Raw genomic sequence first — 27847 nt, 5'->3', positions numbered from 1 at the left:
ATTTTTTAGTTTTACATTCATCTGTATAACCAATTGTTCATATTTATTTAAATCTGGACAACAATGCGTCCAAATTTATTTTATAAGCACATTTTACTTATTTAAATATTTAAATATATATATATATATATTACTTTTTACTAATTTGATAGTCATATGACAGTTTCTAGTGACTTCTATCAATATGTCAATAATGTTAATGATCAAACTGGTCAATGACGGTTTTTGTTAATGGAAGGATTAATTGATTTTTTGAGGTCGTTGAGAGATCAATTAAATGTACTTTTTTCCATAAAGATTTAAACAATTTTTAAATTTTTACCGAAGACTTTTTTTATCCTTAAGCTTTTTCTTTTTTGGTTACTTATTCATCTACTTTAGATCTAATAATTTGTATAGTTTTTATTTCACTTTGGGACGGACTAACATTTACTCTTACAATTTGTCAAATTTTCTTAATATGCTATTTGAAAATTTTTCTTCGTTGATGTTAGTTTTGAAATTGGATAATTTTGTTGTTTTATGATAATGTGACATAATTATTTAATTTTTTATAAAATATATTTTTAGATGTTGAGATAACACTAACACGATATCAAAGTGCTATCAAATTATAAGAATCAAAATTTATAAAAAATTTAAAATTTGAAGATAATGTGGACAAAAAAAAATCAGAGACTAAGGATTACTTTTATAGGTAGTAATCATACTTATGGTCTAATTTTGTCTCTAGTCCCTCTAATCTTTGAACTTTTGAAAAATTCATTCTTCTGCTTTAATTCCAAGAATTTAGTACTTCTAATTTGTTAAGAATAAGAGTTAGCTAAAAAGTTAGTCAAGAAAGTTAGTTACGTACAGTTGTTGTATAGTTAGTCAGTTAGCTTCAGTTAGTAGTTACTGACCTACTGTATTAAATACTCAGTGTTCATTTCTTGTATTTTCTTAATGAATTCAGTCTATCTTAAAATGGTATCAGAGCAAAACCATTTTGAAATGGAAACAGCGTCTCATTGAACAAAACATGGCGTGAAACAAATACTCGGCCATCTGTAGCAAGACACTTGTAACCCTTCTGGTTAGGGCTAAATCCAAGAAAAACACACTGTTGAGATCGAAACTGAAGCTTATGCTGCTGGAACAGTCTTAAGTACGAATAGCAAGCACTCCCAAATACTTTCAGCTGAGAATAATCAGGTTGAGCCTTAAAGAGTCTCTCATAAGAAGTTTGATGCTGCAAAACAGGTGTTGGTAACCTATTAATAAGGTGAACTGCATGAGAAAAAGTAGACGACCAGTGTACCAAAGGCATTGAAGTTCGAGCTAGTAACGTGAGCCCCATATCAACTACATGACGATGTCTCCGTTCAGCCACCCTGTTCTGTTCTGATGTGTATGGACATGTTATTCGATGTTGAATTCCCAGCTGAGAGAGAGTATTAGACAAGGACCGATACTCACCCCCCATCTGTCTGCAGCATTTTGATGGATGTTCCAAATTGCACTTGCACCATCTTGTGAAAATAAAGAAAACATCAAAACACTTCTGACTTTGATTTGAGAAAATACAACGAAGTATATCTGCTATACATATCTACAAAAGACACATAGTAAGAAAAACCATTTGAAGGCACATGGAAGGGTCCCCAAACATCAGATGCCACTAGCTCAAACGGAAATGAATACACTGTTTGTGAGGTACTGAAGGGCAGTTTGTGAGATTTGCCCAACTTACAAGGTGTACACACAAACTGTAAGTTGCTATGTTTGAAAGAAACACCACAAGACTTCAAAACACGAGCAAGTGTATTAGGACAGGGGTGTCCAAACCTGTCATGCCAGATTTCAACAGAGGAAGGAGTCTGAACATTGCACAGACGAGGAGACTCGAGGCTTTGAGTAGGATTAGGCTTTTGTGAAGTAGATCGAGAGAAATCAAACCTATACAAACCATTATGCATGTGGCCCTCCAGTAGTATCCTCCCTGTCTGAATGTCCTTCACAAAACATATCTCTGGACAGGATCAAATTGTTGATATTTTGACCAAGCCTTTGTCAGTAGGGTTATTCGACAAATTCAGGAGAAAACTTGGAGTGGTTTCCATAGGAAGGGATGTCATACAGAAGCAAGGAAAGTCTCATGCAGAAACAAGGAAAGTCGAGAAGCATAGGCCATGTTAGGAATAAGAGTTAGCTGAAAAGTTAGTCAAGAAAGTTAGTTAAGTACAATTGTTGTATAGTTAGTCAGTTAGCTTCAGTTAGTAGTTACTGACCTACTGTATTAAATACTCAGTGTTCATTTCTTGTATTTTCTTAATGAATTCAGTCTATCTTAACATAATTATCTTATCTAAAAATTAATATCTGATAACATTATTAATTAATTTCGGTTAAATTTGGATATGTGCTACCTATGGATTTCAATTCTTAACAAGAACTTGGAATATTAAAATATAACATATTCAAATTTGACACCAATGTTTCAAATCAGAGATGTAAAAAGACTAAATTTTATGAAATAAAAGTAGAAAAAGAAAACTAAATTTCAAAGGTTTGAAGAGTATAAGGACTGAAGTCAAATTAAACCTAATATGTTAAATATTTAGCTGAGAATCAAAACAACACCAAAGACTTTATGAAGAGTGGGCATCTTTGCTACAAGCTATTCATCCTTGAGCATATCATCTCTATTCCCCGCTCTATCCAATCCAATCCAAAGATTCCCTTAAGCTTGTAGCATTGTGAATATAGTAATTATATAAGCTTGTCAACTGCATCCATCTTAATTTCCACGAATTATCATGCTAACTTAAATCGCCTACCTGCAGATAACATAAGTATTTAACCTAATAAACTACTGGCAGTGTAGTGTTTTTTCACTTACTTTTAGCGTTAGATCAGTTGGAAGGTGATGAGCTTTCCAGCAACTCTCTCTTTCTTTAAATCATTTGATTCGATCTTTATGAAATAAATATTGAGATGTAAATAGAAGCTTACTTAAAATTCTTTGGTACTTTAACTTAATCTGATCCAGACAAACAAAAACAGGATTCACTGTACTATATCATATTATATTATATATGAATCTCACACGTGAGAGCAAATTCCTGTTGGGACATGAAATGAAACAATGATATGAGCATAATTTTCCACAAGCAAATTAACAGCTAGCAGCATTATAAATGTATAGCAGTAGGACCCCTAGAAAAAGGAATTTATATGTTCGTACATTATTGCACCACGTACAGCGATAGAAGAAGAATCATGGTATCTTTCATGTAATGCCAGAAAAGCAGTTGGCTTTTGATTACAAAAATACATTACACACATGCTCTTGCTTTGAATAAATTTGTATATTTGATGCATGTAAGTGGCAATATTGGCAACATATAGACCTGCAAATTTGTGGAACTTTGGGCCATGGCCATCCACGAGAAAGCAGGACTGATCACATCAAGAGCCAAAGGGATGTTATTCCTGTATATGATATGAGGTAGTGGGGTATAAAACATTGAAAATAAAAGCCTCTTTATGCAAAAAGAAAAAAAAAAGAACAGGGGAACCTGCTTTCTTTTCCATCATCGAGGGGTTATTACTGTTGCACCCCATGATCCCCTCAATCAGCTCATTTATATACTCACTTTTCCACCTTTCTCTGCTGCAAACAATTGCCTTAACATTAAGCTTCTTTTTTCATTTTCTATGAAATGGCACCGAAATTTATTCATCTCCTTCTGCTGCTGGCGGTGCTTAGTTTTGTGTTTTATGATTCTTCCCAAGCTATAAGAGATGATCAATTTCGGTTCTTTAACCTCATGAAGGCCTCTCTATCAGGAAAGGCCTTGTCTGCATGGGATGTCAGTGGAATGAAAAGTTATTGCGATTTCCGTGGTGTCAGCTGCAACAATAGAGGCTACGTTGAAAGCATTAACATCTCAGACTGGTCCCTCTCCGGTAATTTCCCGGCTGACGTGTGCTCTCATCTACCAGAGTTACGCGTTCTCGATATCAGCCGCAATAATCTCCGTGGCAACTTTCTTAACAGCATCGTTAACTGCTCTCTCTTGGAAGAGTTCAGTATGAGTTCCGTATACCTTAGAACAACACTTCCGGATTTCTCGAAAATGACTTCTCTGCGTGTGGTCGACTTGTCGTACAACCTCTTCACAGGTGACTTCCCCATGTCGATAACCAATCTCACCGATCTCGAGGTGATCTACTTCAATGAAAATGATGGCTTGAACTTATGGCAACTTCCGGGGAACATTTCTAGGCTCACAAAGCTCAGAGTTATGGTCTTCACGTCTTGCATGTTGTACGGTTCAATCCCGGCATCGATTGGGAACATGACATCGCTTGTTGATCTCGAGTTGAGTGGTAATTTCCTTTCAGGTCAGATTCCAAAGGAGCTTGGATTGCTGAAAAACTTGCAGCAGCTCGAGTTATACTACAACCAGCACTTATCTGGCTCAATACCTGAGGAACTGGGAAACCTTACAGAGCTCGTAGACTTGGACATGTCTGTCAATCGGTTGAGTGGAAGCATTCCAGAATCTCTATGTCGACTCCCCAAACTTCAAGTCCTTCAACTTTACAACAACAGTCTTACAGGAGAAATCCCTGGTGCTATTGCAGAGTCAACAACCTTGACCATGCTGTCACTCTATGAGAATTTCTTATCAGGACAAGTTCCACAGAATCTGGGGAAGTCCTCCGCTATGGTTCTTTTAGACTTGTCGGAGAACAACCTATCAGGTCCATTGCCTGCAGAGGTATGTCGGGGTGGAAGGTTACTGTATTTGCTTGTCTTAGATAACAAGTTCTCTGGAAAGTTGCCCGATAGTTATGCAAACTGCAAGTCTCTTATTCGGTTCCGAGTTAGCAAAAACTACTTGGAAGGCGCCATACCAGAAGATCTTCTAGGACTCCCTCATGCTGCAATTATCGACTTGGCGGACAATAGTTTTACAGCTCCTTTTCCAAGTTCAATTGGAAATGCCAAGAACTTGTCCGAACTGTTCATGCAGAACAACAAGTTGTCAGGTTTTTTACCTCCTGAAATCTCGGGAGCTATAAATCTGATGAAGATTGATCTCAGTAACAATCTCTTGTCCGGTCCAATACCAACAGAGATTGGTGATCTGAAGAAACTGAATTTACTGATGTTGCAAGGGAACAAGCTAAGCTCTTCGATCCCCAGTTCACTTTCTTTGCTGAAATCTATCAGTGTTGTTGATCTTTCCAACAATCACTTGACTGGGAATATCCCAGAGAGTCTGGGTGAACTGTCGTATAACACCATCAACTTTTCAAACAATGAACTTTATGGTCCAATTCCTCTCTCGTTGATTAAAGACGGGCTGGTGGAAAGCTTTTCAGGCAATCCAGGTCTTTGTGCTCCTGTCGAAGTTCAAAGTTTCCCCAAATGTTCACACAAGCACAACCAAAAGAAGCGAAATTCTATGTGGGCAATCATGATATCAGTCATTGTCTTTACTATCGGAGCCATCCTGTTCCTGAGACGGCGTTACAGCAAACAAAGAGGTGTAGTAGAACATGACGAGACCTTGTCTTCATCATTTTTTTCGTACGATGTGAAGAGCTTCCATAGAATATGTTTTGACCGGCACGAAATCCTCGAAGCAATGATTGATAAAAACATTGTGGGCCACGGAGGGTCTGGCACCGTGTATAGAATCAGGTTGCGAGGTGGAGAAGTTGTTGCAGTGAAGAAGCTGTGGAGTAGAACAGCAAAAGACTCTACTCCAGAAGACCAATTGATCTTCGACAAAGGGTTGAAGACCGAGGTCGAGACTCTTGGAAGCATAAGGCATAAAAACATAGTCAAGCTCTATAGTTACATCACGAACTTCGATTGCAAAATGTTGGTTTACGAGTACATGCCGAATGGGAACCTTTGGGATGCTCTTCATAAAGGATGGATCCATTTAGATTGGCCAATTAGACACCAAATAGCACTTGGGGTCGCACAAGGCTTGGCATACCTTCACCATGATCTGTTGACACCTATTATTCACAGAGACATCAAGTCAACCAACATCCTATTGGACGCCAACTATGAACCCAAAGTTGCAGATTTCGGAATAGCCAAGGTTTTACAAGCCAGAGGAGGCAAAGATTCAATCATTACCGTCATAGCAGGCACCTATGGCTATTTAGCCCCAGGTATACATCTTGTTTATTCATATATTTTTAGTTTTTTTTTTTTAATTGTTCAATTAAGTTCAATCAATGTGTTTGACGGACAGAATATGCGTATTCAAGCAAAGCAACGACCAAGAGTGATGTGTACAGTTTTGGAGTGGTGTTGATGGAACTGATAACCGGGAAGAAACCGGTGGAGGCAGTTTTCGGGGAGAACAAGAACATCGTGTATTGGGTTTCGACAAAGCTGGATACGAAGGAAGGGGTGATGGAGGTGTTGGACAAGCGAGTGTCGGGGTCATTCAAGGACGAGATGATTCAGGTTCTCAGAATTGCGATGCGTTGTACATACAGGAATCCATCCCAACGTCCACCGATGAATGAGGTTGTTCAGCTGTTGATTGAGGCTGACCCTTGCAGATTCGATTCTTGCAAGCTGTCAATTAATAAAACCAAAGAAGCATCAAATGTCACCAAAGTAGAGAGCCAACCAGAAGTATGATCAGATCAGCGGTGTATGATGAAGCAGCAGGGTATCGACCATCCGCCCACCCTATGTTATTCGGATCAGGATGTAAGTTTCAAATATAAATGTTTTAAGTTATTTCATGTATTTGGAAGATTTTACCTTGGTATTCATATCAATATTTGTGTGTGTAAAGACCAATCAAGCTCTTTTTTCTTTTGTTTTGCTCTTGTAAGTTGTAATCAACTTAAGTGCTTTATGATGATGCATAGCACCCTTACGAAATAATTGTGTATATAGCTCTTAATAGGCCTTTCCCCCACCTCATGAGAGTGATTATTAAGAGGCTTTTATTTATTGAAATGGAGTGGGGGTAGTTCCTGGTTCTGATTATAAAAACTGTAAGGCAAGCATGATTCCCATGGTGGGGTCCACACCATACAAGCTATCCATTAAGAGATGATGAAATTGCTTGACTTTTGAAGAAGCATCCATTGTCTACACATGTAAGTTAAGAGACAGACAAAAAACCTGAGATGCCTTCAGGTTTCTCTTCTTTGATTCCATTTGTTCTTTTTTATTATTATTTAGCTGATTTGCACGAGACATGCATTAAGGATTCGAAGGGTTGGAGCTTGTTTCACCTTAGATAGTGAGCCACGAACCATCCACTCACAAGTTGGAGCACCCCTTCATTTCTTGAAAGGTATTTTTGCAAGAACAGGATTTCTCCATTTTCTACATCAAATTTCATTTAAATATCTTCACTAACAAGTTTAAACTAATAATACATTATCAGTAAATAAAACTATATTTAAACTATAATAATGATAATAATCAAGTAAAGAAAGTTGATGGAAGCTGGTATAGTAGCTAGAGACATGTAGACATAGTTGAATTATTTGCTTCAAATAATGCAAATAAAGTGTATGGTCTGCGGGGTCCCCATGGAAAGAATAAGATTCAATGGCAAAATATGGTTGCTTTTGGAGATGGTGGAGAGTCCATATGGAAAAGTGGGAAGCTATGATCAACGGAATTGTTCTCTAAAAATCAACCAAAAGGACAGGTTATTAAAAGCAAGCTTGGGCTTTCCAATAAAGAAGAAAAAAAGCTTGACTATGAAATGAGAATAGAAGCTGCTTTCCAGGTTAAAGTACAATTTGAGGGTAGACATGAGGCACAGAAAATGGTACATTTTTTCAATCACATCAATCTTCCAAGTAAGGGAAAGTCAAAATTATATGAATGATTCTTATCAAATTTACAGTTTCCAACTAGGGTTCCAGGCACAGAAAACGATAATGAACTACCCAAAGGTCAATTAATTACAGATTCTCTTATACTACAGGGTTAAACATCTGATACCAAAATAAATAAGGAATACTACAACATTTAGTCCTTGAAATTTGTAATTTTTCATTCTCTTTTTTAATTCAAATTAATCTAGGAGATGAACTTGGATTCTGTTAAGATATGATAACATGACATTCTGAAATTGTACCGCATCATCACCTGAATTTTTTTAAAAATTATAATTTTATTTTTAATATTTTTGTATTATATTTGAAATAAATTATCACTTTACTTTTGTAAAGTGTATAGTTGTAACTTTCTACTGGTTTGATTTGGTTTCCTTCAATCTTTTGCGTTGAATGTTTAAATGAGAAGCGGAAGCAGGAGGTATGATCTCTAATGAAACTCCATTATCTAACTTGAGCCTTACAAAAAAGGCCATGAAAAACTCCAAGTAAGCTTCTCCTCCAAATTAATAGTTGATAAGGTTTCTTATGTGTGGTAGTGGAAGGAACCAAACTATAATATTCATAGAAATTGGTTGCAAAAATTGAACACCAAATCATAGGATAAACATAGTGTTGGCTGCTTGATTTGTTTTTCAGCTTCATTGAGAAACTGCAACAAGACATATTTTTTTTAAAGCATTTGGGTATTTGTACAGCAAAAAAGAAAGTGTAGCTTATCATATGTTTTCAATACTCAATATTTTGATTTTGATTTTTCTTAATTTATGCTAGTTATTATATATTTTAAATTTATGTTATATATATTAATTTTTTTTAAAATAATATGGGTTGGGTTCGGACTCATCATCTATAATCTGGGCTGGACTTAGGTAAAAATTCAGGGCCATTTTCAGGCCTAGCCTGAGCATATCATTTGGGCCTAAAATTATGTTAAGGACTGGCCCGGCCACGAAGACCTCTAATTGGGAGTAAATGACTCAAATGGATGTTCTGTGGAAATTAGAAGCGAGTTGGCTGAACCAAAACTCCTAACAGCAAACAATCCGACTTTGGAAGAAGATGTTGAAGTTTCTATCCAAAGTGAAGATCGAGTTCAATGCATTGGACCCACGCATAGCTTCATGCATGGAATTCTTAGCCCAGTGCAACGCCCGCAAAGCTAAAGAGTCCAACCCCGCCTGCCAACTTCAGGTCAAGCGCCGAACCGACGATCACCCGCCCCAAATCACCGTTACTTTCGTCAACGGAGTGGAAGAAGCTTTTGATGCCACTTCCACTCCTGCTCAAACCATTAGGACCATGATCCTCGAGAAAGGTCAGATGCTTGAGACTGAGCAAATGTTCCGTGAAGCAGGCGAGAAGTGGCCCGTTATTATACCCGAGGAGGAACTTCACCAATCCTTTCCTGGAACCAAGGTTTGGGCACTTTTCTCTTCTGGGTTGGTTTCCAATTGTTGCTCTTTATGTTTTGTTGGTAGAGGCATTTTGTCGAATAATTGGTATGTCTTGGTAAGTTGTGGAATTATCACATAATGTGGTCTGACTTTGACTCTATTAATATTCTGTTTGCTTAAAATGATAACCTTAAGGATATCAAACCTAATGATAAATAGTTATTCCAAGTATTTGTCTTTTGTTTTTATTTTGTGCTGTTATTTTGTTTAATCTCTCCAAATATATACACTAAATTTTTATATACACATGGTTTTTTCCCCTTTTTCTTCAGCCAAGGAAAGCAGAAGAGAAGAAGCAGTAACGCCAATCTGTCTGACCATTTTACTGGATCTCACTTTGGAAGATCATAAATATTCCATTGTATGATGAAGCCTGAGAAAGTACCCTATATGAACATTTTGAAATCTGATTTGTGGTGCTAGAATGTGTTTTCTTAAAATTTTCTTTATCAACTTCAGTTGAACTATAACTGTTTGAGCTAATCTTTAGAATCCCATTTGGGGATTTGATTTCAACTATTCAATGTCATAAGAAAACTTTGTTTGCTGCATTTCGCTGTAGAGGTCTGCAAATAATAGCAGGTTTGCTATCATATCATATGACTTTGTTTCTGCTTCCAAATGAATAAACTGTGGCATGCTATATACACCCTATCGCTGAGCACAAGGGTTGAAACAGGCATCAAAGTAGTTAAAACTTTATGTCCCAGATTATATTATAGTGCTGACTTCTCTTTATATTCAATTGATTGGTGTTGTTCTTGATGAACTCTGTTTGAATCATCAATCATATGTATCATCATCTTCTTCTCAGGTGAATCATCTCAGTTTGCAGATCTTTTTAAGTCAACCTGGCTAGGAGCAGACACCACTGCTCTTGCATTAAGGCCTTAAATGATTTGGTTACCTTGACGTTTGCTCCGTGAAAAATTCTCTTTTTCTTGCATGATTCTGGACTTGTTTTGCAGTCTTACTACCAATCTCGAACTATGGTTTCTGATGTCGAAGAACCTCTGATATCTATGTTTGCATTCGCTAGCATGCCTTTTTGTTTTTTATCTTTAGAAGAAGAAACCTTACCTTGTTCATTCCTATCATGTCTGGTTTTCCATGCAATTTTTTGAAAGAATTGCATTAAATATGTTGTTTTGTTTGTTGGTCATTGACTCATTTCCATTCACTAATAAGAACCCAGTCCTTTATAAACTTTTTTCCGCAAGGCTCCATGTTTCCCATATCCAAACTCAGGTGAGTAGTTAAGGGGCTAGTTAAAGTTATTTAGCAAACTAGAATTATTTAGCAAGCTAATAAGAACCCATGTATCCTGACCTCCTGTAGTTAAGGGGCTAGTTAAAGTTATTTAGCAAACTAGAATTATTGGCCATTCTTGCAAGAGCATCGGCCCAACAGTTTCCTTCACGAAAAACATGGATCAAACATAATTATAAATTATTTTAACATTAATTATATATGTTCAATTAGTGCTTTTTGTTATCTCGGTATAATCTTGATGGTTTACGCTTGAATCAATGAGATGAATAAATGAAAATGAATAATTAAAAAAAAGATTTTATGTATCACTATTCGCACTGAATGTGTTTTATCAGTATAAGCAAGAGAGAACTTGGAGACTAATTAATTTTTTGAATTATTATTTAATTGATTATAATTAAATAATTGAAGTTCAAAGTAGAAATTAACTTAATTAATCATTGTAGTTTTGTTGAACAAAATAATTAAATTTATTTTTCATATATTCTAGTATGATAAAATCGTCATTATTTTAATGGAATCAGAATTTATTTAAAGTAAATAAATAACATTTTGAGAATATAAAACAAGTTATTGGTTTGATAAAATTATACGGATTGATTGAAAAAACTAAAAAGAACTATTTAATTGTACTTGATACATGAAAAAGGCTCAGTAGGCCCATAATACATGGGATGGGCAACACACAGGGTTCTCGAAGGCAATGTGGGTGCCGCTACCCACCTTATTATCCTAGTAGGGATATGTGTTTTTTGATTAAAATATTATTATTTTACTTCTCATGTTTAACTAAAACTCTTGTGATTTTCTCTAAAAATAAAGATTATGGACTAGGTCAAATATACAATACTAAGCATTAACACTCAAGGTGAGTTTGGATGGGTGGTGCGTTTACCTGTAGTTAGTGTAAAAACAGTGGTGGCGGTGAGATTAGATACTGTAACAATACTGTAGCGTGAGACAAAAAGTAAGCTAAACGCACCGCACCGCACCAATCACCCATCCAAACCCACCCTCAGTCAATTTTTAGTGAAATAAATTCTAGTTTTGAGAGAGTTTTGCTTGTGGTTTTTAGCCCATAGAGAATTATCAATCTTCTCTACTAGAACATCCATAAGGTTTTCATTGTGTTCATCGATTCATAAATTAGAGCTTGTACTCTAAGTAAGCCGATGTTCGATAAGAGCAGAAAATATTGTGTTGGTAGAAAGCTGAGAAATGACTCAAACTGCCTATTCCATAACACGTACAAATTTGGTAAATGGTTTATTGCCATAAATAACATAATTGCTCGGTTTTAGAAAAAAATCATTGTGCAACAAAACTTTTTTCTAACTGAATTTTTCCAATAGAATGATAGATAGTATACAAAGATCTGACAATGGGTTAGCTGAGAACAATTTGTTGGGTTTTTTTTTTCCCTAAAAATTCCAATTGCCAACTCCTCATTCTCTGTTGCAAGTATTGTTTTATCTTATAATTTGAGAGTAGCCAATATGAGACGTGACAATTTTAATTGTTGTGTAGTTGGTCAAAGAGTATTGCTACATTGGTGTCACTAGGGTGACTGGTGAGGTCATCACTTGCCGCTAATTAGGGATGAGCAAAATTCGATTTGATTTGAAAAAATAAAAATAAAAATTGAATTTCGAGTTATTCAAGTTATTCAAGTCAACTCGAATAACTCAATTCGAGTTTGAGTCGAGTTGAATTTCACAATTCAAATAACTTGAATATTTTGAATAACAAATTGATGTAAATACTCTTTTGGTCACTGTCAACTTTGAAAATAAATAAATTGGTCTCTCTCTTAACAATAATTACAAAATAATTCAAAATAATTTTCAAATATTTAATATAATTTTAAAATTAAAAATATTTATAAAATTTTTAAAATTTAAAATTTTCTAAAATAATAGTTTTGGGGACCTAATTAATGATTCACATGTATTATATTGAAGTATCTTATTTTTATTATTATTTTGCTTTGAAAAATATTTCAAATATATATAGTCTCAAATTTATATGCTCTAACATAAAATTAGTTATACTATAACAATTTTTTTATTTGACATGTTTACTTTTTTTTAATTTAACTCGATTTGAAATAAATTCAAATAGAGTTAGGATAATAAAATATGACTTGTGAACTCGAAACTTTTTCACTCGATTTGATCGAACGCTCACCCCTAGACTTGTCCATGGGCCGGGCCACCCGGCACAAAGGCCCACCCAAAAATGGGAGTGTTTGGGTAAAAATATAGGCCCGAAAAATGGGTTTAGGCTAAAAATAAGGCCCATTTAGAAAACAGGTCGGCACTTGTGTAAGGCTTTTTAGCCTGAGCCCGACCCGAATATGAAAACAAAAAAAAACCTCCTGTTTTTTTATTACTTTTTTTTGCTATTTTTTATTATTTTCTTGCTATTTTCTTCTTTTTTTATTATTATTTTGCTACCATTTCACAATCATGTTGCTACTATTTTGTTGTTATTATTTGAATATTGTATAACTCTTGTTTTATTGTTAATTTTGTTATTATTTTTCACATTTGTTTGTTAAGTTACATTTATATTAGTGTTATTTAAGTATACATATTTTTTAATTTATTTTTAATTTGTTGGAAAATATTTATTTAAATGTTTTTTTATATTTTTGATGTATTATATTTTTTAAAAAGGAATTATATAAAATAATAATATAAAAAATTAATATGGGTGGGTCGGGCTTGGGGCAAAATTTCAAGCCCATTTCTCAGGCCGAGCCTAACAAACAGGCACAATGTTTTTGTTGAGCTCGACCTGAACCTAGCCCGACTTATGGACACCTCTACCGCCAACAGTTAAAGGAACAAAAGGAAAAAAAAAAACATAGAAAAAAGGTTTCTTTTTTGTAACCTTTTCCTTTTTTTTTTTTTAGTTTTTTTACAATATTTTGCAATCGAGTTTTAAAAGTTTTAGAATTTCAATCCATTAAGTTTAGTAAATTCACTTCAATTTTTATTTAATAAAAATTAATACAATGTCTTTTTTTTCTTTCCAAAAATGATAATTTATTAAAAATTATAAAATTTTCCTTACTATTTTATGAAATATTGTTTTCATATTAAAATTCAAAATTCAAAAAATCCTAATACAATAATTTTTAAGGAGGTGATAAAATATTTTTCATTATCTTATAAAATAATATTTTATTAATACACAGAATCAAACTCATATATTTTAAATTATAATTAATGAATCTCACTAAATTAAGTAATTCTCAAAAATTGAAATATCAGGGAATTACAGCGATAATTGGGATTAATGAGTTTCATTTTTTTTTTAAATATTCTATTATATGTGATTCCAATTTATACTAGTAATCATAAAATGAAAAATTAAAATATAATTACAACAATAAAATAGTTTCCTTAAAAAGATTAAAAAATAAACTTTTTATAGTTTCATACCTATGATGCTGTTAGCGACAAAACTACAAATAACAAAATCAACCTGACAAATTTGTAGGGATCTTTTGTTGGCCCCACAGGTTTCTCCTGTTTTGTCTCTTGCAAACCAATGCATTCAGGATTAATTTTTTTCCTATAAAAAGATTAATTTAATTTTTTATTTAATTTTTCACTTTTTAAATTTATGTTTTTTTATCAAGCCACCCTAAAATAAAAAGAAAAATTAATGTCTTGTTAAACTATTTCGGCACTGCATACACACGATGGCACATCAGTATTTCATTAATTTTTTAAAATTTAAAAAATATAAAAAAATTATTTTTAAAAACTAAAAGCATTAAAATTATTAAAATTTATAAAATTAATTGAATGCCAACGTGTAATCTACGTGACAGTCTTTCTGTATGCCACATCAATTCTATCTATTTTAGAGTGATTTGACAAAAAATATAAGTTTAAAAACTAAAAGAGCAAAAACAAATAAATAAAGAGTTAAAATGATTTTTTATAAAGTTGGAAGGTAAAAAATCATTACCTTGGTTTTTTTCCTTTTATGGATTATTGGTTTTTATATTTTTGAATTAATCATATATATTAAAATATAAATATAAGTTGAGAAAAATTGGTATAACTCTAAATTAACTATATTTTTATGTTTAATCTCAAATGTAATAACACAAGTATTTGAATGTATCAAATTAATTGCATTATTGTATTAACTATATAGAATTCGTATAGCAGTTGATATTTTCTCCTCTAATTTTAGACAAACGTAAAATAATATAATAATAAGTCACACATTCAGCCTGTGTTTTAAATTCCTACAAAATTCATGCCCTTTTTTAAATTTTTTCATCTTTAAATTTAACAAATAATTAATAATAAAATAAAATACTTCAATCATTCTATCTTTACTAATCCTCTTATCTCTCTTTTGTTAGAAAGCAGGTAGAATAAGTGATATGGGAAGATAATGAGTTTTGATGATTGAATTTCATGCGTTTTATGCCCCAGGAGAGAAATTCGTGTATTTAAAAATATAAATTTAATTTAATTAACATTTATATTATCGTTAGGGTAGGAGTTCATAAATTTTAATATGCTGAATCATATTATTCTCCTAGTAAAAGAGGTTTTTAAACAAATTTATAAAAAAATAAAAGTTAAAAGAAATATTGCTATATAAGAACTAGAGGTGAAGTTAGAACACCCAAAAAAAAAAAAAAAGAGAGAGAGAAAAAGAGGCAAAGAAATTGGAGAGACAAAAATGGAGCGAGTCTTACCAGAAACGGAACAAAGCTAAAGTTGAAAATGGCTTTTCACCGGCCTTTTCTTTAAATCCCACAAAAATTAATAATATATTATATAACTTGTTTGCAATTCCCATTTTAGACATAAACCTCATTTTTATCTTCCTCCCCTTTCCACGTTTCTCTCTGGAAAAAAAATATAACCTCAGAAAATAGTAACCAGCTTTCTTTGCTTTTTTTTTTTTAAGGGGCTCGACCATAAACCCAGCGGCAAAACCTTAAAATCTGTCACTGTAATGGCTATAGAGGGGGGTTCATTGACCAAGCGACCCTTGGTCTTCAAGAGGTGTATCCTCTCCACACCATTGTAAATCGGAGGTTATTTTTGTGAATTCACAGGAGAGAGAGTACAATGTAGCTCTGTTCCTCCCTGTGTAAAACAACTCCCCTTCCCTTATTGCTTGCAAAAAGGCAGACAGGATGGAGCCAGGCAAATATAAATATTTTCATATATAGTTTTTTTTTCTTGCTAAAAGTAAAATCTTACGACCTTTTTTAGTTTAGTCTTTTTTTTTCTGGCGTTTTTCTCTTGTTTTTCTTTTCTTATGAGATTTTAAAGGTGGAGGAGGAGCTTACAGTTCATCATCATCAACTATGGGCATTCGTAATCATCTGTTGAAATGCACCGAGGAAGAAGACGGTGGGGTTTGTGAAGCATTTTTCTTCGTAGTGTTATTATCATTTATTTCTCAAAGATACTTTGTTTTTAATATATTTACTGACCGTGATGCTGATGATGTAAGTTTTCCCCTGTTTTCCGTATATTGACTTTGCTTCTATAAATATAGAGATATAGTTACTCTATTTCTGGTTATGCCCACATTTTTTTTCATGTATCTCATATTTTATTTTTCACTATTTGCTTGGTAGATGAAGTGTGGTAGGAGATGTAGGTGATTCTGATGTTGGTATTTGAAATACAGAAGCCACCTGAAGATGGAATGGTTCCATTTGCCTTTAATGACATTTAGAAATTGTTTTCTATCTCTAATTTCATTGCTGCATTTGATTTCATTCTAATGGAATGATTCCATTTTGCCTTTAATGGCATTTAGAAAATTGTTTCCATATTTAGTATTATAATGGTCCCTTGAAAGCCAATTGCAGAAGAGTACTGGAAAAGAAGCATTTCATTTGTTTGTGGTCCATGCATGTAACAAGCTTGGAGTTTTTTATTAGTGAAACAGGGAAACAATTGATTTGTCAATTATGAGGTTTGAGAACGCTACTGTGATTGACTTTTCTGTGTTGATTTACATTGATGCATTGTTGGGGTTTTGAAATTTGAGTGTCTTGTGGTTTTACTTTTCAAGAATTACTTTATAAGTGACAGCAATGGTGATATTTAAGTAAACTTCCTCCCACTGCATGTTAACATCTTAAGTGAATAATGATGAGATAAAGTATGGATTGGTTGATTTCTGCAGCTGACATGAGTTAATTTAATCAATATTCCCGATATATGTGTGCTTTCAGATTTGGCTATCCTTGGTATATTGTATTAAACATTACATGTTCAGGCAGTTCAGCTCTGTTTGCTATATGTCATCGGTGTGAACTCTGCCTTTTACCGTCTAATGTGCCACTTACTCTTTCCTTGTGCACAGACAGTTGACATTTGGTATAAAAGAACTTACCTAGGTTCCCTGAAAATCTTCTGAACAAGTGTACGCATTGCAATTACTGAATGCGTTCTTCATTCGTAGTCTGTTCTATAGCTTGGACTTAGATATCTCTTTCTGATCTTATTTGTTCTTGTATTAACCATGTGGAACAATGGTTCAGTAAATCAATTTTTAGTGCAGGCTTTACTAGAAAATCTGATGACAAAAGGCTTGGCGAACCATGCCTGCTGATAGAGAATAGTTCTTTAATTAGATCCATGGATTCTGTTATATGATATGCTTTTTGTGTCCCCATCCTACTTTATGTTAAAATCATGATTGCAATTGCTTTCTGTTGATCAAAATATAGATATACGCATATTGTTTCCTGTCTACCTAATCAAAGTAAAGCTACAGTAGTCCCATTAAAAATTCACCTAGCCAATGTAACTGTCAACTCAATAGACGTTAGGCCTGGTCCTTTCTGTCTTTAATATCTCCTATTGGCTAATTACTTTGTAGTTCCTCAAGTTTTGATGTACTGCTGAATGCTACTTAATACATGTACCTTTCGATATCTCTGCATCTAACCGCTTGTGAGGTAGTCGGTCTTCCAAACTTGCTATTCTTTCACTTTGAGAAGTAGCTTGCTCCAATATTCTACTCCTTTACTCAAAGGCTAGTTCGTACCCGTGTTCATGCAAATATTTTATAGCTTTCTCATATTATTTAGATTGCTTTTATCCAGGTTTCAATGATTCAATTTCTGCTTATATTGTTTCTTTTGCAGCCTTCATCTGCATGATAGTCTTAAGTTCTCATTCTTGTGGCATGAGTGTCTCTTTGCCAATTACACATGTACACAATATGATGCCATAATATTTTCTTTGGATGCTGTTACAGATGATTACTTCCTCAGAATCCAATTCTACATCTATTTTCGTAACGAAGTTTGTTTGAGATCATTCTTTGTAGAATTAAAAACCTCATTTAAATATGACCTACATGGTTTTTCGCTACAAGCACGATTCATGTCCTGTCATCAAGTCTAACCAAGTACAATGATGTGACTCTGTAGTACCTTTTTCTAATGCCTTCCACCATTTTCTTTCATGCATCAATTCAGTCTTGACTTGTTTACGATCTTTCCTGTTGTCTTGAAGCTCGGTTTTGTTACTTATTCAAATGCATGGGTTTCTTCCAGTAGTGCGTGTATTTAGGATAACATTTTCGCATGTAGGACAGGACATACATTTTCTTTAGAGAAAAATCCGGCAGAACTTTGAAGAAATGATGATTGTCTGTCGTTTTTTTCATGTTTGTTTATGGAGTTTGCTCGGCCTGCATTTTTGGCCAAGGGACCAAATAGAAATAGTCAGACTCAGAGTAAGGCTTCTGTTAATGACATTTATGAAAAGTCAAATTGGTAGGTTGGTTCTGTTTGTGGAGTATTGAATTTGAAATTTCAGTAAGCTGCGTTTAGCCTCAAAAAGAAGAGATATTTCAAGTCGGGGATCCTGGAATTAATGAGTTAATGCTGAACAGCACTTTCTCCATGTCTTGATTTAGACAGATAAAATAGCCTTTATTAGATTATCATCTCTTTTGTCGAAACCTTCAAACTATTGACAGTTGATTTAGACAGATATTCGAATTGGATTAAGAGTTTCAAAGCTTTAGTATTGTTAACATGACAACATGATATGTAATTAAAAAAAAAGGAGGGTCTTTCTTTGACAAATGTTCCAATTTTATTTTTTACATTATGTTAATAATGGTTAAATTTCAATTCTGATCCTCTATTTTCAGGTTATACATAAAAGGTCAAATTTTAATTTGATCCCTATGCTATGCTCAATTTTGAGGTTTAATTTTGAATGCAATTTGGTCATTCTATTTTTGTAATACTATTAATTAATTTAAATACTTAATATTGTTAACTATTTTAATTTAAATGTCAAGGTCAATATTTTGTAGGAACATTATTCCAACAAAAAATTATTTTAAAATAACAAGTTTGAGTGAATGTTTTAAGGAAAATAATCTATATACACATTTTAAATGCTATTTTTATTGTTATATGACTATCCAATAATTTTTTTAAATTTCCAAATATCACATGTAAGAAGAATTTAATATAAAATTGAAAATAGATGAGGTAGATTTTCGAAATTAAAAGTAAAGAGACGTAAAATAGGTTTAACATTTTAATTTTATAATATTATACATATAAATAAGGAAAAACGTACTAGTTTTAGATAGGAGTGCAGCGTATAGGTACAGAAATTGATTTGAAAACAGGTAAGAGGTGAAATTCATTGGTCCATTCTATCAGATTCGGGGCCCACTGATAGAAACGTAAAATCCACTCTTCTTTTGATAGCCCATCCACTCACCAGCCCCTTTTCATTATACTCAAATAAACATAATTTAGTTCTCCCCGCAATACTTAAATCTTTTCTATATAAAAAATTCCTTATGAATTATCAGCAATAATTCAGACAAAAACACTTTAAATCAATTTTTTAATAAGTAATATTATAAATATCATTATAAGAGTATTATTGTTTTAAAAACTCTTTCATATAATGTTTTGAATAAAATAACTTAAATCACTTCATAAAAACATGCAAAAGATACTTTCTTAAAAAACTACCTCACGTGACAAACTAGATTATGTAAATTACTAAAATATGTTCAATTTTAATATAAATATATAAAATGTAATAAAAAAATCAATCTTAAAAATATCAGAAAAATATTCAATATTTTCATTTTACAAAAAAAAGAGATATTTTTAAATCTTATTCTGAAAAACAAAAACTAAACCTTTTTCTCTTATAAAAGAATCTCTTTTAATAGATCAATCAGTTAATCATTTTAGGCATTTTACTTTACATTTAATGATCATAAAAACAAATTTTAAAAATACAATAAAATACATAATTTTATTTAAAATCTATAATTTATTTTAAAGATAAAAATATATATTTATATTTTTGTCTCACCCATGCAGATATAAATCAGTAATTTAATAGCTAAATTTTATAAATTTTCTTTTTTCAAAATAACTAAAAGAAAAATCAACCCTTTAAAAGTAAAATTAATTAGTAGGTAGTTAGAGGAAAGCCAGCCAGGCAGGTACTGGCTTAAAAATAACGACAAGCCGAACCTCTCCTCGCTGTCATCATTAACCGCGGTTAACTAACCCTGGTTTTTCCAACCTCAAATGTTATTTTGTTTTTCGAACCTTTTTTCCTCCCTATATAAACCCCTGCTAGTTTAAACAATACCTCAGATCTCATATTCCGGAAGGCGTCTTGATACACGCCCCCATTTATTTTATTTTTCAAACAAATTTTCCCTTCAATTTTCGTATAATTTCCTAGGAAAAGAAATATGAGAGAGTGCATTTCAGTTCACATCGGTCAGGCCGGTATTCAGGTCGGAAATGCTTGCTGGGAACTTTACTGTCTCGAGCATGGCATTCAGGTATTTTTTTTCCGATTTGTATATTTCATTTATTTTGCTGTTAGATTCATTTTCCCCTTTTTAATTATTTTAACATTCTGATTTGGTTTGACTATGTTTAAATCTATTAATTGTGTTTCTGTTGTTGTAAATTGTGATCGGACTCGTTAAAAATGGATAGATCTGGATTAATTGAAATGTTAGCTGAACGATTCCAGTTCTATAGATAATTTAGGCAAGATCTAAGGTTTTGAATGTGGATAATGGTGGTGATCTTTTAGAATTTTCGATTTTCAGCCTGATGGCCAAATGCCAAGTGATAAGACTGTTGGTGGAGGAGACGATGCTTTCAACACCTTTTTCAGCGAAACTGGTGCCGGGAAGCACGTCCCTCGCGCCATCTTTGTTGATCTGGAGCCTACTGTTATCGATGAAGTGAGGACTGGTACGTACCGCCAGTTGTTCCACCCTGAGCAACTCATCAGTGGCAAAGAAGATGCTGCCAACAATTTCGCTCGTGGCCATTATACAATTGGCAAAGAGATTGTTGATCTCTGCTTGGATCGTATCCGAAAGCTTGCTGATAACTGTACTGGGCTCCAAGGCTTCTTGGTTTTCAATGCTGTTGGTGGTGGTACTGGTTCTGGTCTTGGATCTCTTCTCTTGGAGCGTCTCTCTGTTGACTATGGAAAGAAGTCGAAGCTTGGTTTCACCGTCTATCCTTCACCTCAGGTTTCTACATCAGTTGTAGAGCCTTACAACAGTGTGCTGTCCACTCATTCACTCCTTGAGCACACTGATGTCGCTGTTCTTCTCGATAACGAAGCAATATATGACATCTGCAGGCGTTCTTTGGACATTGAACGACCCACTTATACGAATCTTAACCGCCTTGTCTCTCAGGTAACTATAAGCATTTTTACTAAAATACTCGTCTTTATGTTATGAAGTTTAATGATTGTTATTCATACATGTGGTGTTTTGGCATGTATGATTCAGGTTATCTCATCTCTTACCGCATCTTTGAGGTTTGATGGAGCCCTGAATGTGGATGTGACTGAGTTCCAGACTAACCTGGTCCCATATCCCAGGATCCACTTTATGCTTTCTTCTTATGCCCCTGTCATTTCAGCTGAGAAGGCTTACCATGAGCAGCTATCGGTGGCTGAGATAACCAACAGTGCTTTTGAACCCTCTTCAATGATGGCCAAATGTGACCCACGCCACGGGAAGTACATGGCTTGCTGCCTTATGTACCGAGGAGATGTTGTGCCCAAAGATGTGAATGCGGCTGTGGCCACCATCAAGACCAAACGCACGATCCAATTTGTGGATTGGTGCCCTACTGGATTCAAGTGCGGTATCAACTACCAGCCACCAACTGTTGTTCCAGGAGGGGACCTTGCCAAGGTTCAGAGAGCTGTCTGCATGATCTCCAACTCAACCAGCGTTGCGGAAGTGTTTTCCCGCATTGATCATAAATTTGATCTCATGTATGCCAAGCGTGCATTTGTGCACTGGTATGTTGGTGAGGGCATGGAGGAAGGAGAGTTTTCCGAGGCACGTGAAGATCTTGCTGCCCTGGAAAAAGATTATGAAGAAGTTGGCGCTGAGTCTGGTGAAGGAGACGAAGGGGATGAGGAGGAGTATTGAGGGATGCACCGTTATCCGTTTGCTACTGTGATGTATTTTCTTGTTGATTTTGGATGTGTGTTTTCAGGGTTGAATACCTCGGATGATGTACTAGTTTTTGGTATTTTCTATGAATAAAGTGCACGGTAAAATTATAAGATCGAAGCCCTTCAGATTGCATTTTATTCTTTTTACTCAAAAAATAATAAATTAATCTTTTTAAGATTTTTAAATCATTTGTCATTTTTTAGTAAAAAAAACAAAATGTAACTTGACGATACTTATATTGCACTGCACGTCAATGTTTCCTGTTAGGAAGATGGTTGAGATCCGATCAATATTTGGCAAGTATTAAGGAAGATAGATTTAAAGCTTTTCTCACCGCGAAAGCACTGTGGAGATCAACTTGACATCATTGGCAAGAGTAAATAAAAGGAAATTCTTGAATCACAAATAAACACTTTTTACCAATGGACCAATCATTCGGGTTCCCATTATTGCCTATCCAAGTTAAAAAATATGACATACCTCTTCTTCTTCCTTTTTTAACCGAACTCTGATAATACCTTTTATTTGCAATGATTTAAATAAAAGGAAAAAAAAAAACTACAACTGTCCATGTTAAATTTGAATTGAACTCTGATAGTACCTAAAAATCACGAGATATAACACACTATTATTGACTTCTAGTACCGCCCCAACTTTTTGACAAGGTTATTCTCTAGTTCCATTCTCTTCTTCATCAATAAAGCATACTTGGAAACCAGTTTCTGGTCTTCAGCAGCCATCGAGAGCTTGCAGCTCAGGGATGTCTTGTCTAAATCCTTGTACATACAAGACATCGGCACAAAACTGCCCCTTTTGTTGCACAACCAACCATGAGCAGCCCTCAATGCAGCTCCCAGAGATGCTGAATCTGATTAATTTAACGAAGCATGTGGTAATCATGTAATTCGGACTTCAGATATAACAAAAAGAATGGCAAAAAAGGATGAATTCATTGGCTTAAAAGAAGGATAAGTACATATAGCAACAACATACCAGGTCTTTGAACCGTATATATATCACAGCCAAAGATTGATGCAATTGAGCTGAGAATGCTTTTATTTGCTGATGCTCCACCAGTAGCAATGATTCGTTTTGGAGGAGAAGGCATTCCGAACCTTTCTGCATGAGCACGCATCGACAGAAATTGGCCCTCAATCAAGGCGCGAACCTGCAAACAAAACCCATTGTTTTTCAAGAAACAGCGATAGTGATACTCATCAATGTATAAAAATAAAACTAATTATTTCACGAATAATTTACCTCGGAAGGAGGATCAAATTCTTGGACTTCTTGTAAATTCAAGCCATCCAGAGTTTCCCCATTGAAATTTTGAAGAATGTAGCGGTGGAAGCCAACTGAATTTCAAACAAGAAGCTTTAAGATAATCATTGGGCCTAGGAAATACACAAACTTCAGCAGATTGAAGATTGCTCAACAATATAAATTATCACATACATGTGCTTCATTCCAGATTGCAAGTGTAATCAACTTACCACATCATAAAAGTTTCCTATCTTGTTCTTGCGAATTCCATTATTTTAATGGCTTTCATTATTAGTTAGCAATATAGCTATGAAACTAGACAACCCATGGTATTTCATTACTCAAACCTAAGACCTGCAAGAAAAATCTTGAAACCCACCAGGCATTGGAGGAAGAATCTCATGGTCCTTGTAATAGAAACCTATCTTCCCACCTGTTGCAAGAAATAGAATAAGAAATAAAGAACAAATAACTTTCATATACATGAAATGGCCTTAGAAGACATAATTTACTGACCATTTAGTGGAGGAGTTTGCTCGAGAAATTTGTTAAAAACATCCCAAGATTTCTCAGCATAGCAATTACGTACATCTATAAACATGAAGACTTTGTTAGATAAATACACAACCAGCTTAACAAATAGGAGGAAGTTTCTGATACCTTCACGTGTCAAAGACCCATTTTTGTAGACCAACATTACCATGTAGCCTTCTGTATCAACAGGATTCGGGAAAACATGCCCTTCTAAACCAGGTTGAGGATCCTTGGTGATTCCAAAGACCTGCAACAAGAATGGGCAGAATCAAGTTGGAATACATCCATGAGGGCACAGCTTAAGACAGACATCAACACTTCTTTGCACAGCAGACTAAACAATAAGAACTTGAAAGCGTAACTTCAAAGCCTTGAAAAATACACCTAGTGACAAAAGCTGAAAATTATTACCAAAGAAAAAAATCTAATACACCTAGTGACAATAAGTGTTATTTGATCCATTTGTATTTCCCGAATATGTACTTGGTGACGAAGATCAAGCTTGTAGTGCTCTAAGCTCAATGTGTTCAAGGATAAAGGAAAAATGTATATAGTGCAGAACAAATTGACAATTTCCAAAGGAAAATTCTATCTCCTTAAAATCATTTTAGAAAGTTTTAGAAGATTACAGGAAACAAAGAAGCAAAAGAAACACAAAGCAAAATATTATTATCAGTAATGCATGCGATTAGAATCATGAAAAGTAACTCTTCCAAAAAAAAAAAGAGGGAACATTCTGACTTAGTTGTATGGTCAAAGCAAAAATAAAAAACCAAAAACTTCAGGGGAGTGTCAGACATGAACTCTGAGAAGTATAGGCCCTACCACTTAAAAGTTCAAACAGGAATCTTTGTTGACATGGTTGGGACATAAACAAACTAAAAGATTCAGGTGATGTTGCTTACATTGATTCTTTGAGTCATTGTAAGCATGGAGATAATCACTGATCAAATAAGGAGGCATAAATAGCACTTACAGTGTCACTAGTGCCCAAACTGATTGCTAGATCCCCAGGAGTGTTTAGAGTTAAACCTGCATGCCCAAACTATTTTAGTTGATGAAAACAGAAGAAATATAGACTAAATATTTGAATATTTAATAGATTAAATACATTTAAGTGCATATCAATTTGGTTGCCAATACATATTACGCTCTATTCACTTCTATGTGATAGATTGAATATTTGAAGGAGAGAATAATACTAAATTTAACTATAGACTTTAAGTGCATATTGAGAGGAGACTGCTATAAACATACATTAGGGGTTGATTAGAAAACTAGAACAATTTTGAGTAGTGGAGATCTAAGTCACATAGAGAATTCAATTAATAATAGATGAAGAGAGTCATGGACCTGCTAAACTGTTAGGATTGTCTCCAGACCACTGAACCACCAAGCAATTCTTATTGAACTTATACCTGAAAAGACATTAATGAGTTTCAATGTGTCTCTACAGGCACAACCTGTCTCTAATTTATACCAATGCATGCTGGGAAATACATGCCTTCATTCAGTATAAGAGCTCATATACACAACCACTGCCCACAACTATATGCATGGTCAAGCAAATACTTTATCAGTATACATACATAGGCCCTAACAATTTGAAGGCCATACACGCTATAACCCACATGCAGAGTGTTGTTCATCACAAAAGAGAATGCAAATAGTAAAGTTTAATACCAATTTTTAACCCTTTGAAATGTTGGTAACAAATCAACAAAGGTGAACCTCCAACAAAAAAGATGCCACTAACCTCTCCACAAAATAGGATGCAATAGAACCAGCAACAGCATGTGCAGGAGCTAGCTTTCCAAGCTTTTCCTCCAAACCTGGAGCTGTAGCCTGTAATAGAATTAAAGTTCAACAATACCATTATTCATTGATTAACATTGAAAATAACAACCTTAACATAAGAAAAACCAATGAAAAAGATTCAGAGATTGATAAATAAACTACAAAAAATCAGCTAGCATGCAAAACAAACCTCCAATGCAGCTTTAGACCAAGCCCTTTGCTTTATATCCATCAAGTTCATCCCTGCACCATCAGTTGTATCAATACAAGCATAAGCCCCTAAGAATAGACATGCCATGAAAGAGCTAACAAGAGAGATCCTCTCAGTGTTCTCATAAGTTTCTTGTTGTGTCTCAAATATCTTCCGAATTTGTGGTCCTGTGTATCTCTCATAAGCTCGAGAACCAGTAATTTTAGACAACTCCAATGCACCACCGACAGCTTTCTCTATTTCTCTACACTGAGCAGTTGTGCTGCAGTCCATCCATATCGGTGATTCCTTAACAGAAAAGGCATCGCGGAGCTGATCAACTAATGGCTTCTTGGGGTCCAATGATGATAACAATGCAGAACTACCTTTCTTCCAATAAACACTGCCATGTTGCTGTCCACTACCAGAAACGGCAGCAATCTTCCCAAAATCCAAATTGGATTTAGAAAGCCTTTGAAAAATAAGATCCAAAGCCTCCACCCACATTATGGTGGGTGAAACAATTCTGCCATTAACATTAGCGTCTCTGTAAACACCATCCTTAGTCTTATAATGAGGCAAATCAGAGTCAAAGTGGATCATCCCTGAAGCAACAATAACGAGATTGGAGTCCAAAACAGTTGCCTTCAACGACCTTTACTCAAAGGGGGGAAAATAAAAAGATCAAAACATCAGCTTAAAAAGATTCTAATTTTTCATCCAGCAGAGTCCTAAAGAATAACAAAACATCAATTGAACCCAATTGGATAATCATTAAACCTTGATCATAACAGCTTCTACAACTCAATTTCTTTACAACATAACAACAAATCCGCTATTTGGCTACATGGGTTCTTCCAGTTTTCGGTTTAGAATCTAAACCCTGATCATAAAGGCCACAAGTTTTCAACCTATTTTTATTTAAAAAAAAACATTTTTTTGAACATTATAACATGAACAAGTAGGTAGTTTAATGACATTGGAATTTGGATCATGTAACTAAACGGAGATGAAAGAGAGAGCTTACTGAGTAGAACTATCAAATCCAACGAAGAGGGCGTCATTAGGAAGAGATAAATCCCCCATAATTTTAAATGAAATCAGAAGAGGACTGCTTTGAAGAAAAACAAAAAGGAAATCAAGAGAAAGAGGCAGTGGTAGGTGTTTTGGTTAAATAGCAAAGGTGATTAAAACAGCTAAAGAGTTTCCATAAGACGGGGATAGTAGATAAGGATGAGGACAGATCTTTTTGTTGGATGATTAGTAATCAAAGAGTTTCTTTTTACTCCTCCCTCCCACCGAACGAGATCCTACTATCCTAGTTCACGAATCATGTCTTGATATTTTATTATAAATGTATTTATTTATCAAAACCTTAAATTATTATAAAAGTTTAACATATCTTACTTTCTATAATTAAATGTAATTTCTTTTAGTTACATCAAATAAATTACTAAAACAAATCACTTGTGATGATCAATTTAAATATTTTAAAATCTCTTTTCCTTAATTGAGATTAATTATTATATTTTTGTAAGCTTTTCGTTAAAATATTTGTTAATGTCATAACTAATCAAATTAAATATCTTTTATAAAATTAAAATTTATAAGGTTTTAATATTTTTATGAGAGTAATTATTTTATATTTTATATATGTATTTATTTACTTTAACAAAAGAGTTAAGATGTAGATAAAGATATATCCTCTTTACCTAACCAATTAATTCAAATTGTAGTTATAGTCTAGACTTTCACTAATGTGTTATTCAATTTTTTCATAAAAATTATAATTGTTTTGAGGAATAAAAGTTGGAGGAGATTAATATGGTGCTTGGTTTAGAGGGTCGAGAACCATAGATGATGGGAGAGAAGAAGGTATTGTAAAAGGTTTGAAAGGAGAAGATGTTAAGAGGGGAAATGTGTATTGATA

General features: G+C 34.0%; 4 protein-coding genes across 5 annotated transcripts; 3 read left to right on the top strand and 1 right to left on the bottom strand.

Moving 5' to 3' along the window:
- Positions 1 to 3477: 3477 nt before the first annotated feature.
- LOC105770197 (receptor protein-tyrosine kinase CEPR1) lies at positions 3478 to 6916 on the top strand. Its single transcript, XM_012591286.2, has 2 exons — positions 3478 to 6183; positions 6267 to 6916. Exons 1-2 carry the CDS (start codon positions 3705 to 3707, stop codon positions 6662 to 6664), a joined length of 2877 nt encoding a protein of 958 aa, XP_012446740.1. The 5' UTR covers positions 3478 to 3704; the 3' UTR covers positions 6665 to 6916.
- A 1951-nt stretch (positions 6917 to 8867) lies between these two features.
- LOC105770926 (uncharacterized) lies at positions 8868 to 9898 on the top strand. The gene is made up of 2 exons (XM_012592299.2): positions 8868 to 9309; positions 9620 to 9898. Exons 1-2 carry the CDS (start codon positions 8953 to 8955, stop codon positions 9647 to 9649), a joined length of 387 nt encoding a protein of 128 aa, XP_012447753.1. The 5' UTR covers positions 8868 to 8952; the 3' UTR covers positions 9650 to 9898.
- A 10378-nt stretch (positions 9899 to 20276) lies between these two features.
- On the top strand, positions 20277 to 22243 carry LOC105769397 (tubulin alpha-4 chain). The gene is made up of 3 exons (XM_012590006.2): positions 20277 to 20474; positions 20751 to 21356; positions 21453 to 22243. Exons 1-3 carry the CDS (start codon positions 20382 to 20384, stop codon positions 22104 to 22106), a joined length of 1353 nt encoding a protein of 450 aa, XP_012445460.1. The 5' UTR covers positions 20277 to 20381; the 3' UTR covers positions 22107 to 22243.
- Positions 22244 to 22514: 271 nt separating this feature from the next.
- LOC105769396 (xylulose kinase 2) lies at positions 22515 to 27231 on the bottom strand. 2 transcript variants are annotated; one of them, XM_012590005.2, is made up of 11 exons: positions 26945 to 27230; positions 25918 to 26572; positions 25687 to 25775; positions 25284 to 25348; positions 24907 to 24962; positions 24057 to 24177; positions 23913 to 23987; positions 23776 to 23829; positions 23394 to 23488; positions 23127 to 23301; positions 22515 to 23001 (listed from the first exon to the last, which is right to left on the bottom strand). In XM_012590005.2, the coding sequence occupies exons 1-11, from the start codon at positions 27001 to 27003 to the stop codon at positions 22772 to 22774; spliced, it is 1674 nt and encodes a 557-aa protein (XP_012445459.1). In that variant the 5' UTR covers positions 27004 to 27230; the 3' UTR covers positions 22515 to 22771. The 2 variants fall into 2 exon arrangements, with proteins under 2 accessions (XP_012445459.1, XP_012445458.1); XM_012590004.2 differs by having other exon boundaries at positions 23913 to 24177; positions 26945 to 27231.
- Between the last annotated feature and the right edge of the window lie 616 nt (positions 27232 to 27847).

The sequence above is a fragment of the Gossypium raimondii genome, chromosome 5 (genome assembly GCF_025698545.1).
Source record: "Gossypium raimondii isolate GPD5lz chromosome 5, ASM2569854v1, whole genome shotgun sequence".
Taxonomy (NCBI): domain Eukaryota; kingdom Viridiplantae; phylum Streptophyta; class Magnoliopsida; order Malvales; family Malvaceae; genus Gossypium; species Gossypium raimondii.
Note: the sequence above shows the minus strand (reverse complement) of the source record. Positions and strands in the feature narration are given on the sequence as shown.